This window comes from Dreissena polymorpha, chromosome 1 (assembly GCF_020536995.1).
Source record: "Dreissena polymorpha isolate Duluth1 chromosome 1, UMN_Dpol_1.0, whole genome shotgun sequence".
Lineage (NCBI taxonomy): Eukaryota > Metazoa > Mollusca > Bivalvia > Myida > Dreissenidae > Dreissena > Dreissena polymorpha.
In genome coordinates this window covers 9,174,391-9,195,110 of record NC_068355.1, presented here as the reverse complement: position 1 = coordinate 9,195,110, position 20,720 = coordinate 9,174,391, and the positions used below count along the sequence as shown (strand labels likewise).

Sequence of the window (20,720 nt, the reverse complement as noted above, 5' to 3'; positions counted from 1 at the left end):
GATCTGAGGAATTGTTTTTATGCAATCAGCTTGCATTTTGACTTTTTACGAACATGATAATCATTACCAATTGATCCAATAAGGCAAAAACATGTTTTATAATCACTTTTATAGGGCTACCCGTAGACATAATTCGTTTGTATATTGCTTGTGTTATTTAGTAGTTCTTCTTTGTTTTGAAAAGCGCGGAAGTGGAAATCATGTGAAATTGGCGTTCACATGACCCAAAGCATGCATACGTCAGAGGTTAATAATAGTCTTGAGGATTCTGTTATGTACATGATAAGGTTTCGTATTTTTTATGCTTTTGGCATTTTTTTGCAAAGTTTTTGCAAAAATCGGTATGGAAGAGTTAAGCTTTAGAATGTATCTGACGAATACTGATCAATTCTGGTCAGTTGAGATAACCGAATTGTTGTGAGAAATACCAACTCCGGCGGCTTTAAGCCCAAAGAGAATACTCATCTTTCACCATTAAAGCCTATAAAGAAAATTCAGTCCCCTATTTTCCACAAAAAGAACTCTCAGCATTCACTTAACCTACCTTCCAGCCAAGAAGGAACGCTCAGCCTGCCATTAACCTGAGTTTGAGCCCACACAATGCGCACAAAATACACAGCCTCACACACAAACATGTACACCTAATAGCCACACACGGTTACAAATGAAGTGAAGGCACTGCTTACTCTGTAGGTATGACAACTGTTGCTGGGAGGGGTCCTCACAGGCGATCATGTTCTGGATGATGCACTGGACCGCATTAAGGATGGCCTGGTCATGGCAAAGGTTGAGCACATTGTTGATCTTGGCATCCATCAGGGAGTGGCTGCACATGGTGCAAAAATACTGTTGAAATGTTTCATAGCTATGGGACAAGGAATGTTATTGAGGCTTTTCTTAGTATCGCTATTACAATTTCTATTTAGATTTTTATTGAAATTATTATTTATTTGTCAATATTTATCAATTACATTACATGAAGGCCAAACGTGTATGTTGGATATTGGATGTAACGTTTATCTTACATCTAGCCTATTTTCATAAGCTTGATAATATTACCAATCAAACACCTATTGAGGCACACCATTGATTTCCCACGGTAGAATCAGTACTTGCAGTCTAATGCTTCCCAATTAGTGATTATAATCACATTCAAGTCACAAACTTTCTCTGTAACGTGGACACCATGCATGCCTTCACAACAGCACATTATTTTTTATGTAAAATGGCATTATAAAAATACTTCAAAGTACTAGATACATGCAGGACAATTTTTCTTGTGATTAAAAACCTCCGATTTCAAATATGCTTCGACTATATAAATCAATAATAAGCACACTGACGAAAATTTACAATCAAATTTCTAGGATTGCATCAACAGTAGCCGATTATATAAAATCTTTAATAAGAAAACAAGCAAACACAAAAAGTTCCACTTCTGACTTAAATAATTCTCCTATCCAACCTTCCAATGGCAGCTGCATACTACACTAATGGCAATGTTTTGGCTAGCTTTATTGTGTTAACCCTTTGCATGCTGGGAAATGTGTCGTCTGCTAAAATGTTGTCTACTGAATTTCTAAAATTAGCATTTTCTTTGATTTTTTTCAAAGAATACTATCATAATAGCAAACAGTTTGGATCCTGATGAAACGCCACGTTCTGTGGCGTCTCATCTGGATCCAAACTGTTTGCAAAGGCCTTCAAAATTCGGATCCAGCACTGAAAGAGTTGATGTTGATAACAAGACCACTTACATGACTGGGAACACTTTTGGGAAGACAACGGAGGCCTCTGCCAGGTATTCATAGAGAATCCTCGTCTCATTCTCATCTGTTGTGTTCCTTACAAGAGTGGCCTAAAGTAGAATACACATACATAACACTTGATGGCAAACTCATTCTGTTTCACAAAATTAAAATTTAAAAAAGCTAAAAACATATAGTTAAATTGAAAACAAACAGAAAAAAGGATAGAATTCTGTCAAACATTCAGGGAAACAACTCTGCTTGCAGACTTCTACAAAAACAGTCCGACCCCACCCATTTCCTGTCAGTCTAATACACTTTATAAGTAAATCTAAGTCTGACCGTCCTGCACTGTATTTTTTTAATTAATCAACATTTAAAAATTTAACTTTACCTAAAAATCAATGTGTAATATCAATTTGACTGTTTTTTTCCACAAATTCGACTCATCAATACTGACACATATGTTAAACACCGACTTTCTATAAAATACGATATAGACTAGTAATGCCTTAATTAAATGAAGTATTTTTTTATATCTGTGTTTAAATTGTATATTATCTCTTTTAAATTACTGATATTTCTCTATAAACAACACAAAAACATCTAAAAACTTGTTCAAACAAGTATTGAGATTTTCAGTAATTTTATTTGCAATAAAAGAAAGAATTCCATTGTCACAAATTAAGGCTTGTCAATGTATTGGTTTCTTATATACATATTAGATGGATTCAGGCCTATAATTTACATTATACATGGTATGTGTAATCATAAAAGGGGAATAAAATGCCCATATTGAACTTACAAGCACAGTAAGAACAAGCACTTGTGTAGGATAGTCTGTGAGCACTTCAGGATCCAACAGAATGTTGTTCTCGTTGGACACAGAGCTCCGCCCGACTCGTGCCTGTGACTTCCCGCTGTCCATCTTCTTGGTGCCAGGAGCAGGTAGTGAGCTGCTTCTGGTCTTGTAGAGAGGGGGCCGGGAAGGGATAACTGGGACCACAGGCTGCCCCGCTACTGGATTGTTGGCAGTTTCGTTATCCAGGCTCCTCCACACTTTGGAATTTGTCTGTTGCTATAATATGAATAAACTAGTGTAAAGCATTATATACCTCAAACCTTCCCAAATGAATCATTTCCCAGCACATCCAACCTTTATGCAAGATTTGTGAATGGAATTTTAAATTTGCATGCAAGCAAAATCAGCTTTGTTCTGAATATAACAAGAAATAAATCCATAAATTAGGAAGAGTCAAGCTTTATTATGTGTGTATTATGTGACATCTTACTGTGACAACAGCAGTTGCAGGATTCTGTATCTGAGGAGGTACTGATGTAGCTTTCTTGGCATTGCTTATGGCCTGTTGGTCCAAAAGTTCCCAGGATTTCTGACGTGTGGGTCCACCGTTGCTGGGCAAGGATTGCGCCTGGCCCGGTATCTGACCCTGAGCGCCCGCTGCAGAGCTGGTCGGTGGAGATGCGGGTGTTGCCAGGGGGCTGGCAGTGGAAGGGCCCTGGGTGGGGGTGGGAGTCGCTGGTGTCTGGGGAGCTGCTGGGGACGCAGGAGTTGGAGGGGGCGTGGCTGTGCTTGAAGTGGAGGAGGTTGTCGTGGATACGGACCCACTGCTGTGTGTGGCTGCAATGCCCCCACTGGCTGTAACACTGGTGCTCCCAGCAGAACCGTTCCCACTGGCTGTCACAGAGCCTGTTGACCCTGCAGCACTCATACCTGACATGGAAGGGGCATCAATTAAGCAAATGATAAGTAATGATTCACAAGTGTAACTTTATTAAAAATACTGAATAGCATTTTAATGCAGTTCATCTGTGTTCAAACTTTCTGGAAAATAACCCTAAGTTTGAATAAATAAGTGATTTTATTTTAGACAGTTCACCACTGATGAAACGTTGAAAAATGCTGTTCAATTTTTACAATTACAATTTACAGTGTCTTAAAGACTGCAAATGTTTAAATCTAGAAGGGCCACAACAAACTTAGAACATGCAAACAGTTGTAATTTGTTTAAGATATTTTAATATTTAAAAAAATCTCATGAAAACTACGATTTATGATCAGACTATATATAATGCATATGCTTCAAAGCACATTTTATAATAGTCATATTCTAATTTGCTAAAAGAAACCAAAGAAATATATATAAAAGTATACAAAGTAAGACTAAAAAAACATAAAACAAGCAAATTCGTTGAATTGATATCCCCCGCCAATATGCTTCTGGACACAAGTTTTATATTTGACACTCAAAAAAGCATTTTTTCAAGGTACAAAGGGCCATAACTCCGTTATTAACAGATGGTGTACAATGCCATTTGGCGTGCATTATCCTCTGATACATATATATACTCATACCAAGTTTCAATGAAATCCGCCAAAGCACTTTCAAGATAAGGCTCCGGATGGACGGAAAGACGGATGGACAACGCCAAAACAATATCCCTCCGCCTATGGCGAGGGATAATTATGCATTGAACCATGATCGTTGATTACAACACATCAATTTGTGTGCTATAACATACCTCCTGATGCAGTGCCTGGCTGGTGGAGATCCGTGTTGAGGCTGTCACTGGAGGGGGACTCTGTCATCATGTACTGGCTGGTGCGGTGCTTCAGGTGGCAACGACTGCGCACCTCCTCTGACACGGATACCAGCGCAGCCAAGTATGGAACCGTCTGGGGGTTCACCTCAAACTTGTCACTGAAATCACCATGGGAACAAATATCTTTGATTGATTGTGTAAATATACAAAGCAGCAATAACAAATTCTACGAATTGTACAATTGAACACATTTTTCTTGGTATCATCACTTTAATGCAAATATGAAATGTATGTCTTTTACAATTTCATTAATGTTTAAAACCTGTCTAGGTGGATATGGATTCGGATCTTGTTGATTATTCAGTATCCCAAGGCTTCCTCATGGACAAGTGTAAATGTAAAAAAAAAAAAAAGATGTGTTTGCGAAACACTATGCACCCCCCATATTTGTACCATGAAGGATGACCTTGACCTTTCACCTCTCAAAATGTGCAGCTCCATGAGATGCATGCCAAATATCAAGTTGCTATCTTCAATATTGAAAAATAATGGCCAATGTTAAAGTTTGACGCAAACAAACCAACAAACAATCCAACAGACAGGGCAAAAACAATATTCCCCCAGGGGGACATCAAAAGTAATTTGTTTTCAGCATTGAGCCATATAAATATAAACAACTGTATTACAAGTTAAAAACATGTAAAAGATAGGCTACCGTCCAAGGGGCTTGCTAGTGATGGCCAGTAGATGGTGCAGGATGCGGATGGTGCGAGACACTGTGGTCTGGATCGGGTGTCGGAAGCCCTTTAGTAGGTGCCCTACAAGTGCGAAGTTGAAGTTGGCTTTAAAGCTGAGGCCCATTGCGTGGTCCAGCTGCTTAAAGTGCCACTGCAAGGGATCCCGTGTCTCCATCATGATCTTCTCTAGTGACTGAATAACACAGGCATTGAAAACATTGTACACATAAAGTGTGTTATAAATGTTTCATACTGTGTGCAATGCCATCATGGAAAATGTGGTGAGAAATGTCTATCCAAGATAGGAATGAACTCATTAAATTAGGTTTGTATTGTACTTAAAGGTTGTTTGAAAGTGGTTTGTGTTTCAAATAAAACTGTGAACAAATAAAGAACGAGAGAGTTCGAGTTCCTAAATGATTTTCTTCGAGAAAAACACCGAGTCAACACTTGAGACAGACTTGAAACTTTTTCTTAGCCACGGTAACTAAATTTATCAAAATAACCATATTCCATTAACATAAATTTTTTCATGTTATGAATCATTAAAGCGGGTATATACGATTTTTATATGTGCTGAATTGTAAAATATTGATACAGATATGTTATAATAACACAAAATATGCAAGAAAAATGATACATTTAAGACGAATTTCATAAAATACAGCAAATAAAAATTAGCGCCCCGAGCCGGTTGTGACGAAGATAATTCGTAATTATTTTCCTACAATAACCGATGCATTCGTCTTTTTAGTAAGTGTTCGTGTGTCGTATGAATCGATATCGCTGCAGGAATTTCAAATGAACCGTTAAACTAAATTTAGATTCACATCGTACATGCATGATATACATGCTGGTGAATTCGGCTGTACAGCCTTTTTCGATTTCAGAATTAAATATCTGGCTTATTTAGCATTTTTCGACACATGTTCTTCTTTACTTTTATTTTAGTTTATATTGAAATATATGTATAACAAGTTTTTTACACATTTTATATTTATTAACAAATATTTGACAAGATCGTATATACCCGCTTAAAAATATTTTGTCCAAAGAACACAATCAATCTTCTTCTAAGAAAATATTATTCCTCAATTGCCAGCCAAAAAGGCTCATCAAGAGAAGACCAATACACATTTTTCATTAAATGATGTGTTTGATATTGTTTAATCTTACATCATTATCGAGGATGCCGATATTGTCCAGGGTGTGTAGGTTCTGCTCAAGCAGGGAGAGTCCTGCCGCGTACAGCGAGACTTCGTCCAGTTGCAGGACAGATATCGCCACCCAAAATAGGAACTTATGGATCGGCGAGTCCTGAAATATGGGTATAGGAAATAGAGCGAGATTAACCAGACAAATCTTGGTTGAAACAGGCAAATTCGTTGAATTGATATCCCCCGCCATTATACTTCTGGACACAAGATATGGCTCAGGACACACAAAAAAAGCATTTTTTCAAAATACAAAGGGCCATAACTTCGTTATTATTCGATGGTGTACAATGCCATTTGGCGTGCATCATCCTCTAATCCATATATATACTCATACCAAGTTTCAATGAAATCTGCCAAAGCACTTCCAAGATATGGCTCCGGACACAAAAGTGCCGGACGGACGGACAACGCCAAAACAATATCCCTCCGCCTATTGCGGGGGATTAAAACACATGGAGGAAAGAAATGGGAAAGACCTATAAAAACCTAGACAATGCCAGTAAGACAATGACTTATGCATGTATTCATAATTTTCTTCCATTTTAAGTCCAAGTACTTGATGATGGGTATACGGACATTTGCCCCTTCATGAAATCAGGACTAAACGGACATCTGCCTCTTCATGAAATCAGGACTAAACGGACATCTGCCTCTTCACTCAAATTCTCAAGGTGGACATCTGCCCCTTCACTCAGTCTTAAGGCGGACATTTGCCCCTTCACTCAATTTCTCAAGGCGGACATTTGCCCCTTCACTCAATTTCTCAAGGTGGACATTTGCCCCTTCATGAAATCAGGACTTGACGGACATCTGCCCCTTCACTCAAACTCTCAAGGTGGACATCTGCCCCTTCACTCAGTCTTAAGGCGGACATTTGCCCCTTCACTCAATTTCTCAAGGCGGACATTTGCCCCTTCACTCAATTTCTCAAGGTGGACATTTGCCCCTTCATGAAATCAGGACTTGACGGACATCTGCCCCTTCACTCAAACTCTCAAGGTGGACATCTGCCCCTTCACTCAGTCTTAAGGCGGACATTTGCCCCTTCACTCAATTTCTCAAGGCGGACATTTGCCCCTTCACTCAATTTCTCAAGGTGGACATTTGCCCCTTCATGAAATCAGGACTTGACGGACATCTGCCCCTTCACTCAAACTCTCAAGGTGGACATCTGCCCCTTCACTCAGTCTTAAGGCGGACATTTGCCCCTTCACTCAATTTCTCAAGGTGGACATTTTCCCCATCAATCAATTTCTCAAGGTGGACATTTGCCCCTTCGGACTATATTTCAATAGTGCCTATGGTTGTGAATTCAATGATGGTTTGACAAGAGTTTATTCATGATATGCCTATAGGTTATACATGTCATTCTCATTGTTTGATAAGTGTTCCTTCAAATGAATTTAATTTACACAGAACTCAACTGTCATTTAATTTTGTTATTTGTGTCATTGAATAATTTTAGAAATATTTATTTTTGTACTAAAGACCTTCATATTAATATCACAATAGATTTTGTAAGAAGATGCAAACAATATCATGCACATGTACTGTTAACAATTACTGCAAAAGCAACATAGTATCCTCCCAATATAAGTGGCATTCGCCCCATCACTAGCAGTTTTCCAACTTACAGCTCTCAGCATGGGTTGTAGTCTGGTCAGACACATCACAATGGATTCTATCAGCACCAGGTCTTGAAACGACTCCAAAGCCTTAACAGATGAATCCCTTCATTACTGCATTTCACTGCATTCATGATTACATTCAATAATGCCTTTTTCCACATTCAAGATAATTGTATAAATCTACACTAAAATATTTAATTAAACTGTCTAACATGATTACTATATTTATCACCAACAATTAAATGTTAAAATTCAAATCAAATGTACAATGTTCATATCTTTACCACAAATAACAAGAGATGTGTTCGTTAGAAACACAATGCCCCCTACTGCGCCGCTTTGAAATAAAATTTCTATTTATCATTTGGCAGGTATAGATTTTGTCCAAACCAACCGGTGGGGGGGAGGGGGGGGGGGGGGGAGGGGTCTGTAGACAGTCAAAAATGACCAAGTCAGACATCACTGACAACCAAGGCCTGTGGTTTATCAAAGAGATCATAGCCAGAGTTCATCATGTATCTATGGACACAAGTCCACAAGTATGTAATGAACCCTACCAGTAGCAAATAATTAAAAGTCACTACCTTGACTGTAGATTCACCACTCAAAATGTGCAGCTCCATGAGATACACATGCATGTCAAATATCAATTTGCTATGTTCAATATTGAATAATTATCACCCTTTAAAGCTTATTACTTCCCTTTGATTTGAATTTTTGACCTTAGACCTTGAAGGATGACCTTGACCTTTAACCACGATGTGTTTGTCAGAAACACAATGCCGCCTACTGCGCAACTTTGATTTATTTAACAAAAATATATCATTTGGCAGGTCAAATAATTATGTCCATTTAAAGCTTATTACTTCCCTTGGATTTGTTTTTTTCGACCCCATGACCTAGTTTTTGACCCGGCATGACCCATATTCAAACTTGACCTTGATATTGTCTAGATACAACTTCTGACCAAGTTTCGTAAAGATCGGATGAAAACTATTTGAACTAGAGAGCGGACACGAAAAGTGTGACAGACTGACAGTGCGAAAACTATATACCCCCTTTTCTTCGAAAGGGGGCATAAAAACTTATGTTGTTAAATAAAATAAAATTTACATGTCCCAAAAAAGCACCCACAATGATGTAGGATGCACTAGTTATCACAAATAGAATTCAGAGGGGTATACAAATGTGTACAGTGGGTATTGTGTCTGCCAAGAAATCAGGAGGTCCTAGGTTCCTATAGATCACCTAAAAACACACCAAGTACTGGTTCTACCCTGGAAACGGGCACATGAGTGTTCCAATATGCCAAGACTTTCAATCCCATTGAAATAAAATTAATATATTGGAACTTAAACTTAAAAGCTGACTAAATAAACTATCACGCTCCAAACTGCAGTTTTTTTCTTCAATTTTCTTTATAAATGCTGATATTGCTACTGATCCACAATCTGTGTGTATAATTCATAGTATTGTATCATTACAAGGCACTTTATTAGTAAGACCATGCATAACCTGCCAAAGTTCATGCATGTGCATGGTGTGGTTTTTTCAGGGGTGTCAATTGTTCTAAATTTGACATCTGGAAAATTAGGCCATGGACTGAGACTGCAAGGAATAAAGGACAGAGCCCCCCCCCCCCCCTGCCCAGAGCCCTATTTTTATACTATTTTAGCTTTTCTGATTGAAATTTCTCGTTTATGCAATGCGAAGTATTATTTAACCAGACCATCAGTCTCAATTATGTTTATTCATCTTTCTATACTTTAATTATATTATAAAGTTCGTCGAAAATAAATAAAAAACAAGAGGGTCATGATGGCCCTAAATCGCTCACCTGACTAACCAAATACAATCCCAACCCAGATTTCATCAAGATAAACATTCTGACCAAATTTCATAAAGATTGGATGAAAACTGCGACCTCTATTGTCTACACAAGGATTTTCTTTTTTTTTACCTATTATGTGACCTAGTTTTTGACCTAGTGACCTAGTTTTTGACCCCAAATGACCAAAATACAATCCCAACCCAGATACTGCAGTCTCAGTCCATGGCCTAATTTTCCAGATGTCAACTTCGTGACAGGTGAGCTTATAAATAAAATTGACGAAAAAATGCTGTATCCAAAAAAGACAATCCGTAAAAAGGTATGTTTTTTGTGCATGAGATAAAATAAGCATATTGTTTGATTTCAGAAAAATCAGTTACCTAGCAAATAAGTTATGGATATATAATTTTGTCAACACACTGCATTACAATATGCTATTGCAGTGCTTTACTTTGCTTATTGATCACTTGAAATATTTCAAGATGGCCGACATTTTCGAAATTAGAAAAAAAATTGTCAGTTACTGTTCATGTCTGCCTATCCCCCTCCCCCCACCCCTACCCCCAATAAAAACTCATCGGATTAACATTGACCTCAAAATCGATCCTGGGCTGCTGAAATCCGGATTTTTGGGATAGTCTGGAAAATGGACACACCTGCATTTTAACATATACCACCTAATTGTGATGGCAGGAATTTGATTTCCTTTATCATTACTTAAGATTCTGAATTTTTGTTTTCAATTTAAATAATAAGTCGACCATGAAGTTAACCATGAAACTATTGTATTTGCCTTTATAAAAATTCTAAAATATATAATAAATTGGTTTTATTTGTTTGTTGATGCAAAACACTTGAAATAGGATTCCCTTTCAAGGCCATGATAAGTGACATACAGAACTTCTAAAATACTCAATCGAGTTATTCAAAGCTAGTTAGTTATTAATTACAAGTTGTTCAATACAAATTACCTTTAGACAGGGCTATAGATAACAGGCGTATTTGCGTTATTACGCAATTAAAATAACCAAAAACGTAATTAATTTCAAAATAAAGCGTACAAAAACGCAAATGCAAATTTAATAACGTAATTCCCGTAAAAGATCTTGCGTCACAAAATGCAATTCTTACGAACACCGGGCGTATTTTTAAGACTAGTTATTTTCCGTACAAAAATCTACCGGATAGTTTATATGCCGTTCTTTGACAAAAAGAAGGCAGTCTTTCTAGCAGTTATCAATCTTTGTGGTATTATTGTAATTATTCGTAGATCCGTCCAATTTCTACTTTCATTTTCAAGATATTCAACTCAAAATGACCTGAAACAGGGTGCATCGCTTTGAAAAGCCATAACTTCGTCAATTGTGCAGCAATTTTCACGAATTCAGTCTTATTGAACGCAAAAAATGAATGAACTTTGATCAGAAATTCAGTAATTGTTTGTTGTTATGTACAGGTACCTTTTTGAATACCATTTGTATAAAAAATATAGTAACCTTAGTAGATTTTTATTATATTATATATGTCATTCCCTAAATTACCCAATTGAGTTAAAAAAAACCGGGGTTGAAAAACCCAATTAAGCTCAAAAGTAGGTGGTGAATTTTTTTGCTAAAACTCTATTGAATTTTCAAAAACCCTATTGTAAAATACAGGAGGTGAATTACCCAATATACCCCAAAAGTTATCTTTAGCCCTGCTCTTAGATTTTACAATACAAACAGCTTTTAAAAATACCAAGTTCAGTTTTAAACATAGTAAAATCTTTTACCATTTGTTCAGTGTGATGATTTTAACTAGAGTAAATTACCGTGTGCATCAATCAAGGATTGAGCATATAATATGAATCCAAATTAAAAACAGGATTTTTTAGTTACAATAGTTTCAGGCTACTCCCTTGACATGTAAAAACACAACAACAGTAAGATGACCCCCCTGACATGCCCAGGCAATACCATGGAGACGACCCCGACCTTCATGAGTATTTTCAGCATCTGTTTGATCTCGGAGTCTGTCACAGACTTGCTGATGCAGCCAAACACGATGATGGCCCGTGGCTGAAGTGCCGGGTTGTATTGGAATGCAAATCTGACCAATAATAGAGGAAATCATGAATAACTGTCACTATACATATAAATGTAACAAGGTACAAGATTTTGCAAACGTCTCTGCAGGAGAAAAATACCTTACTTGACTTTCAGGCTTAGTTAACAACGATTCTAATATTGTAATACAGAATTGTGAGATTTGGTTACAGTTTAAAAAAAAACATTTTTGGGGAAAATTTATTTCTCATTTGTAAATGGTTTTTCAAATATGGTTTCACAGATTGTAAATTTTAATTTATATAAGTTTCAATCTTAACTACAAATCCCAGTGAAATCTCATTGTAATAAGTATTTTCATTGTCAAAACTGTCTTGAGACTTATTTAGGATCAAGGAACCTAGGTTTAAAAAATAATTATAAACAAGAGGGCCATGTTGGCCCTGAATCGCTCACCCAACTAACCTTGCTACATCAACTAAAATTCTATCAGACCCATATACAATCCCAAGCAAGATTTCATCAATTAATACATTCTGACAAAATTTCATTAAAACGTGATGAAAACTGAGACCTTTTTCATCTACACAAGGTTTTACTAGCATTGACCCAAGACGATCCATATACGATCCAAAATCAGATATTATCAAGATAAATTATAGCAACCCCAGTTGTTAAATTTTAAAATTTGCCATACATTAGTTTTATTAATTTAGCTAGATAGATATTTCAAAAGGCTTTCCAAAACAGTTTGAATTATTAAAATATCCCCACCTGAAGAGAAGTTATGACAATTTTTGTCATGGAAATTTTGTCGATTTATTGGAAAATATTGGTACTTATTTAAACATAGTTAATGCGTTAAATCGCGGCACAGTCGCCTTATTTTATTACAGAGAAATTGTCATAACTTTTGTTCTAAAGAAGATAGAGTTCAAATTTGGCAGGTTTATGTATTTTTTCATGCTCTTTTCATTTTTTTACTTAGTTTTTGCATAGTATGAACTATAATGAAAATAATGACACATAAATATCACAAAAATATATTTTTATTGTAGACTTTTTTTGTCAAATAAAGACATCACAAAATATAACAAAACAACACAACATGTCAATAATATAAAAACTAAACATTCAATGTAGTTGTTACAAGTCCATTTGATAGTGCAAAATCAGGTTTTAATTTGCTAATGTTCTCATTCTGCAGATCACACTTGGTTATGTTCTGCTGTTCACAGAATGGTCCAGGGAACTCGGCCATTGAGTAATATCCTGAGCTGATCCTGAAAAGAATAATGAAATTGTGCTAAAATATAGTTTTAGTTTTTCAATGTTTAATATCATATAAATATAAAATAGAACGATTTGTTAAAAATAAAATCCTTCAATGTTAACATTTGTCTCAATCCTAAACCACAAATTATCAGTTACAAATACTTTGAACATAAAAAACACGGTAATCATTATCGATTCTGAATGTATTAAAAAAACACAATAAAATTCAACTGTAACAAGACATTATTCATTATTTAAAATAACGATTAACGTTGTTTGTTTTTAATATTTTCTACAACAAATTAAACTAAAAAACAAATAAATGAGATCAAAAACACAATTCCATTCAATGGTACGAACGTACTGAGTTCGATATGAACAAAATAAATGAAGTATTTCATATGCATTAAACATTACAATTATTGGTCATTTGACATTTAATATATACTAAGAAACACATTAAAATACTTCGGTTGTGTTTATTTGCATTTGGTTTTACGTATATTGCAACATAAATGCAATAAATAGAGGCATTTTGACAGCAGACTGTTGAAACTCGGTACGAATTTCCACACGACCAATCTGAATGAAATTTGATCGTCTGTCTTGTAATGAATAAAGGGAAATCAACATACAAAATAACATAATTAAAATAAAAAATAACTTACCATTTGATTGCTATCGTTTTTCTAGGTATTTATAAAGTAATTGTTGAAGAAATCACGGTTATCGATCACGCTATCAGCTTAATCAAATTTTCCAATATGGCGCCGCTAATTCGACCTCTAAATATCATTTCCGATTTATTATTCTGGTACCAAAAGAAAGATCAGAGCTTATATTTTGCGATTTTTTATGCGAAATAAAAATAATAACATTATATTTTGAAGAAACTTTCGTAGACTTTTTGACTACTTTTCGTCGCCTAGAATTAACATAGCACAATTTCGCTAACATCATCGGAAACGTTTTTCATTGGTGAACATAAATATATCAACATCATTAATGTTCAAATGACCTTGTCAGGTCACAAATGTGTTGCAAACAACCGGGTGTCAGCACAGGTACTCGAAAATGCAGTAAGCAAAGGAAATGGGACACAGACGTTGTACTTAAATCCAATATAGATTGTTAAGCAGCGAATATAAACTAACTAGTGACCTCAAAATCAATAGGGGTCATCTGCAAGTCATGATCAATCTACCCATGAAGTTTCATGATCCTAGGCGTATGCGTTCTTGAGTTATCATTCAAAAACCATTTTACTATTTCTGGTCACCGTGACCTTGACCTTTGACCTAGTGACCTCAAAATCAATAGGGGTCATCTGCGAGTCATGATCAATGTACCTATGAAGTTTCATGATCCTAGGCCCAAGCGTTCTTGAGTTATCGTCTGACAACCACCTGGTGGACAGACCGACCGACAGACCGACCGACAGACCGACATGATCAAAGCAATATACCCCCTCTTCTTCGAAGGGGGGCATAAATATTATTAATATTTATGTCATATCAAAGAGATTTTATTTTTCTTTCAATCTGCATTTATATTATTTTGATTTTATTTAAGATATTTTATAAAAACAAATTTTCTTAAGTAAAATTCATTTTAATTATTAAATACTTACCTGTTATCTCTAGCTTACCCCTTTCCAAGGGAGTTATTTCATCCGGAAAATATTCAAGCGCTGGGAATCGTCCACCTCTATAAGAATCCAAATCAGGTTAAACATAGTACAATGCAACCTAACAGGAAATCAAGAACCACAACTCATCTTTCCTTTACGCAAACATAAAAAGGCGATGAGCGGGGTGGGAGGTGGGACTTACCGATAACAGGTAAGTATTTAATAATTAAAATGAATTTTACTTAAGAAAATTTGTTTTAATATCATAAATACGTTACCTGTTATCTCTAGCTGATTTTGCAGCTGCGGCGGGAAGGTTCGCATATTTTTTCCCATCACAGCAAAACCCATATAGAGGGTTTACAGCCAGAGATAGTAGAATCAAGTCCTCTTATAATCTTTGTTAGTACAGTATAGTACTTAATTCTCGGATGGCACCAGTGTACTTACGCCATAGAAGAAACTACAGTTTGAGCCACTACAAGAGGACCCAACTTATACAAATTGTCTTGTTGGCACTCAAGAGAACGAAGATAAAAAGAGGAGAAGGTGGTCGGATTCCTCCAGAAAGCAGCTTGAAGCACTTCAGATAGTGGGGTCTGATTAATATAAGCCCACGAAGCCGAAAGAGCTCTTAATTCATGCGGTCTTATCTTAAACAGGGATAAATCCCTCGATGAAAGAGAAGAATAAGCTTTCCTTATAGTCGAGGCTATCCAACGAGAAATAGAAGCCGCAGACACATCGCCCCCCCCTTTTAATGGAATGAAAAGTCTCTTGCGAGAACCTCAAATAGACTTTACCTTTTTAAGGTAGAACTTCAAAGCCCTAACCGGGCAAAGGAGTCTATCATCATCTTCATGTCCACAAGTTCTAGATAGACTTGGAACTTTGAAGGGTTTGGAAGCCATAGAGGGGAGTTGATTTTTAGCAAGGAATCCTGACTGACACAACAATGTAACAGAACCATCAGAAGAGTCAAAACGAAGATGACTATCCTCGATAGAAAGAGCATGAATTTCACTTCTCCGTTTGGCTGAAGCCATAGTAAGAAGGAAAACGGTCTTCCATGTTAGGAATTGTAATGAAGCCTGATCAAGAGGTTCATAGGAAGTTTTAATAAGGGAACCAAGCACACAAGCTAAATCCCATTTAGGAGCAAGTGTACGAGATACAGGACGACTAAGTTCCATAGCTCGAACAAGTTCTGAAATAGCTGGATCAGCACAGACTTGTGAAGACTTAGTGAAAGCCAATGTATGCGAAATCATAGATCTGTATCCTTTGATGGAACTAAGAGAAAGTTTCTTATCATCAAAAAGATAAATGAGAAAATCCGCTATTCGTCTAGCAGAGGGATTGAGGGGATTAATTTTCCCTCGAAAACACCAATTGGAGAAGAGTTTCCAACGAGCATCATAGACTGCTCTGGTGGATTTTCTCCTTGCCGAAGCAACGAGGGTTGAAGCCCTGACAGAAAAACATTTCTTCTGCAAAGATTGCCTGATAACGGCCAGACGTGTAAGTGGAACATTTTTGGGTCCGCATGTAGTCTGCCGCTTTGAGACAGAAGATCTGACCTGTGAGGAAGATTTCTGGGATAATCGTACAGGAGACTGAGAAGATCGTTGAACCAAGATCTTCTGGGCCACCAAGGGGCAATCAGGAGTATCCTGCAAGAGCTCACCCTGATTTTCCCCAATATTTGGGGAATTAGAATGGGTGGGGGATAGGCGTAAGCATCCAGTTGGTCCCATGCGAACGAAAGCGCGTCGATTGCCCACGCTGCTGGATCGTAAACTGGACTCACATACAGAGGAAGTCTGTGATTGTGTCTGGTTGCAAATAGATCGACCAGGGGATAACCGAACTTGAAAAAGATCTGGTTGGTCACTTCTTGATGAAGTGTCCACTCCGATGGAAGTAACTGGTGTTTGCGAGACAAACCATCCGCCAGGGCGTTGAGGCGACCTGGTATATATTTTGCCAGCAGATGAATGTTGAGTGTTTTGCAAAGAACAAGTAATTTTCTGGTTTCCAGATACAGGGATTGAGAATGTGTTCCCCCCTGTGCCTGGATGTAAGCCACCACAGATGTGTTGTCTGTTGACACCATCACACAAGAGTCTCGAAGATGTGATTGGAAATGAGATACAGCTAGAAATACTGCTCGCATTTCTAGATTGTTGATATGAAGGTGAGATTCCTGATGAGACCACAACCCTGAAATTATCAGACTGAGAGGTTCCAGGTGAGCACCCCACCCTTCCTTGCTCGCATCCGTTATTAGATATAATGACGGTTGCGGGGGAAGAAGGGGTACTCCTGCCAACAGAGTCTCCTCGTCTAGCCACCACTGAAGATGAGACCTTAAGGAGGGAAGGATTGGAATCTGTGTTAATAGATTGCCTGGAGACCATTTCCAACAAGCTGAGAGATAGTGCTGAAGAGGACGTAGGAAGAGACGTCCCAACTGCACAAAGTCTGCTACTGAGCTCAGGATACCGTTGAGAGAGAGGAATTCTTGAGCTGTTATATGAGATTGGGACAAAACCCAGTTGACCTTCATCAGAAGGTCTGATATACGTTGAATAGACACTCTGACCCGATTGATGTGGGTCAAGAAATTCATTCCCACAAACGTAAAGTCCTGTGAAGGAATGAGGTCTGATTTGTCTGCATTGAGAAGGAGCCCTAACGAGAGGAGCTCCTTCCAAGAGAATTCTAGGTTGTACAGAAGCAATTGACGATCGAGCTGGTGTAAGAGCCAGTCGTCGAAATACTGAAGAAGAATAATCCCGTGAACTCTGAGGTGTGATCCGACTGCCGACATTAGTTTGGTAAAAACTCGTGGGGCTGTCGCCAACCCGAAAGGCATAGACCGGAACTGGTAGACTTGGCCTTGAAAGGCGAATCGCAAGTACTTTCGGTAGTTGGGATGTATAGGAACATGGAAGTAAGCATCTTCCAGATCCAAAGACACCCCCCAGTGCAGGGGTTTGATGGATTCCCGTATGAAAGAAGGAGTCTCCATTTTGAAAGTTGGTTTGAGGAGATACATGTTGAACACTTTTAAATCTATTACTGGTCTCCAGGAACCATTTTTCTTTTGAACAAGAAAAAGACGACTGTAAAATCCTGGAGAATAAGGATCTAGAACCCTTTCTACCGCCTGTTTTTCCAAGAGCCCGAGAATGGACTCTGGAATATGTGGATGCCGAGATACCAGCTCTATAGGGACGCGAGAAAGTGGAGGCCTTTTTTCGAATTGAAAAGTCAGGCCTTTTGTCACAAGAGAATGAACCCATGCGTCTGAAGTAATTTGAAGCCATCGATTTGAGAAGTGTAAAAGTCTGGCCCCGACTGGTATTTCCGGCATCGGAGGTTGTGGCGGTAGAAAGGGAAGGGACCTAGGGCTGATAAGCAGGAGGTGCGCCCCTGCCGGTAGAAGGTTTGAAATTCCTCTGTCCCGGCTTGGGTTTGCCCTTTTTCCCAGAATCTTTATTAGAAGAATTGTGTGACAAAGAAGGTCTGTTATAGGAAGACTGCCTATTAGGACCTGACCGTGGATTAAAAGAAGGCTTTTTAGAGAAAAGGTTATTTCTCTTAGCCGTCTTGAATGCTGGAACTGCTGGTGGCCTAGAAGCAGGATGCTTAAAGACCCCTTGGCGTTGTCCAGAGTTGTTTCTAGCTAAAGAAGCATGAAGTTGGTCATCCTTGTCAGCTGTGATTGCTTCTTGTATCCTTCCACCAAAAAGAAACCCTGATGTGAGAGGAGCTGTTCTGAGCGAGTTCATACCAGGTTCCAACAGAAAATCTTTAGGTAAAGAAGTAAGGATAAGATCTCTACGAATCCTTAGCATCTCGGACATTGAAGAAGCAGAAGTGTGAGATAAGGCCAGTGTGGTCCGTGAGAGATGAATTAACAAATCACGGAGTTCCTCCGGAACAGATTCCGACCAATCACACACCATTTGTAAAATTGTCGCTAGCATGAAGTCAATTTGGTTAGTCAAACCTAATGATCTACGTTCCCTCATTTCCCAAGTTTCCAACATTGAAAACGGAACAGAAACTGAATTGGAACCACTTGGCATTACAAGAGATAGCTTGCTTATGTCCGGATCTGGAACCGGAAGTTTTGAAAAATCCAACCCAGATGTTGCATGTGGTACAGGAGGTTTGTAACTTTTACTACCTTCCTGGTGTTTTGGATCAGCTAGTTCCTTAGGAATTTTCCATGTTTCTCCTCGTTTTGGAATAGTCTTATTAGCTGATTCCAATGATTGAAGAACAGATAGAACAGTAGAACCAATGGGAAGTCGTGGGTCAGGACGAGCCGTCGACTTAATAACCCTGTTGGGATCAAATGTACGAAAAAGTTGTTCTGTCACAGAAATCGTCGCATTTGAAGACAGTTCAGCAGGTCTTGGACAGTAATCTTCACCAAGAGTACGAAACATCAGTTCATAGATCTGACCAATCGGAGCTAAATATTGATCCGTCTCAACATTAGATTCTGCATCTGAATCAGCCTCACTCTCTACAACACCAGCGGTTTGTATAGAATCAGAAGGAACAGAAGTGAGAATATCTTGTACCGGATTGTAATTGTCTGGTAACAGCGAATGATCATCCCCGACGTCAGTAAACTGATAATGTAAACCGGAAGAAGGTAAATTATCAGCATTGACCGGTACAAAATGTCCCGCCGAATTCTGTATCCATAGTGTATCAGGATTCGACAGGGTAGCTGTAGGGGGTACACGACTAGATACTGTAGATGATACCCGTGGTGTTGACACTGACGCCGTAGTAGTGAGATGAGCTCCTGAAGATGCAATACGTGTGGCAGTCAACGTTGGAACCGACACATTTGGCATGGAAACATGCGATTCCATAACGGAACACGATGGTGAACGACTATACGTATGGTAAGTCCGATGCTGTCTACGTGAACGTTGCCGACGTCCTCGTTTTCTGCAATGTCGAGATCTGGATCGGATGCGATGTGATCGAGATTTTTTGGAATACCGTCTCCGTGAGTGACGACGTGATCGCTTATGAGCGCCGCGACGATGATAACTGCTCGACGAAGAAGAGCGTGTCCGATGTCCACTCCTTGATGAAGACGATGTATTCGACGACGAATCGGATGTAGAAGAATACGCCGATGATGAAGACCGAGTTCTTCTTGACCGGCGATTGGTGTTATCGGTGGCAGGCCCAACTGATGACTGTTGACCGGTGACCGGACCGGACCGGTGACCGGACCGGACCGGACCGGTGATCAATGACCGGACCGGACCGGTGACCGGACCGGTGACCGGACCGGTGACCGGACCGGACCGGTGACCGGACCGGTGACCGGACCGGACCGGTGACCGGACCGGACCGGTGACCGGACCGGACCGGTGACCGGACCGGACCGGTGACATGACCGGACCGGACCGGACCGGTGACATGACCGGTGACCGGACCGGACCGGTGACCGGCCGGTCATATTATGACCGGTTACGTCACCGGACAAAGACCGTAGAATGGCGGCTGCCATGTGGTCTGACATTGATCCAGTCGTTCCATGATCAATGTCGCCGGTATGCATGGTGTGAGTCATAAGATCTGATGACGATCGACTGACAACAACACCATCTTGCCCGGTACTCGGTGACTGACAAAACCGCTGGTCATCCTTGACCAGTGGAGTCACCGGGTAATCAACGTCGGATGGAGGTTCGTTGCGTTTGCGGCTGATCGACGTCCTCCGGCGACCTGCTTTTGTCCATACGTCGTAAGCCCACAAATCGCAAACCGCACATTTGTTATTAAATGTGCAACCGGTACATGCCAAGCAAGTATCGTGGGAATCCCACCTTGCTTTGATATGACCACAAGAACCTCTATCCTGTAAGTTCATTCTGAAATAAAAGAAACAGAAAGAACCTACAAAAAAACAAATTAATGATTATAAATTCAAATAAAAAGTTAAACCACAAAATGTAAACACAAAGAACGCTGTCCAATTGACCTCAATTACTTATTGGGGA

The 20,720-nt window shown here is 38.8% G+C and overlaps 1 protein-coding gene across 1 annotated transcript in view; it reads right to left on the bottom strand.

The window, feature by feature from the left end:
* The window catches only part of LOC127870426 (neurofibromin-like), a 173,567-nt gene that overhangs the window by 33,851 nt on the left and 118,996 nt on the right, over window positions 1-20,720 (bottom strand). The window contains 9 exon segments of the mRNA XM_052413023.1: window positions 687-826; window positions 1,758-1,858; window positions 2,554-2,826; window positions 3,041-3,480; window positions 4,290-4,468; window positions 5,026-5,240; window positions 6,224-6,364; window positions 7,899-7,979; window positions 11,679-11,811. Coding sequence (XP_052268983.1) covers window positions 687-826; window positions 1,758-1,858; window positions 2,554-2,826; window positions 3,041-3,480; window positions 4,290-4,468; window positions 5,026-5,240; window positions 6,224-6,364; window positions 7,899-7,979; window positions 11,679-11,811 — 1,703 coding nt within the window.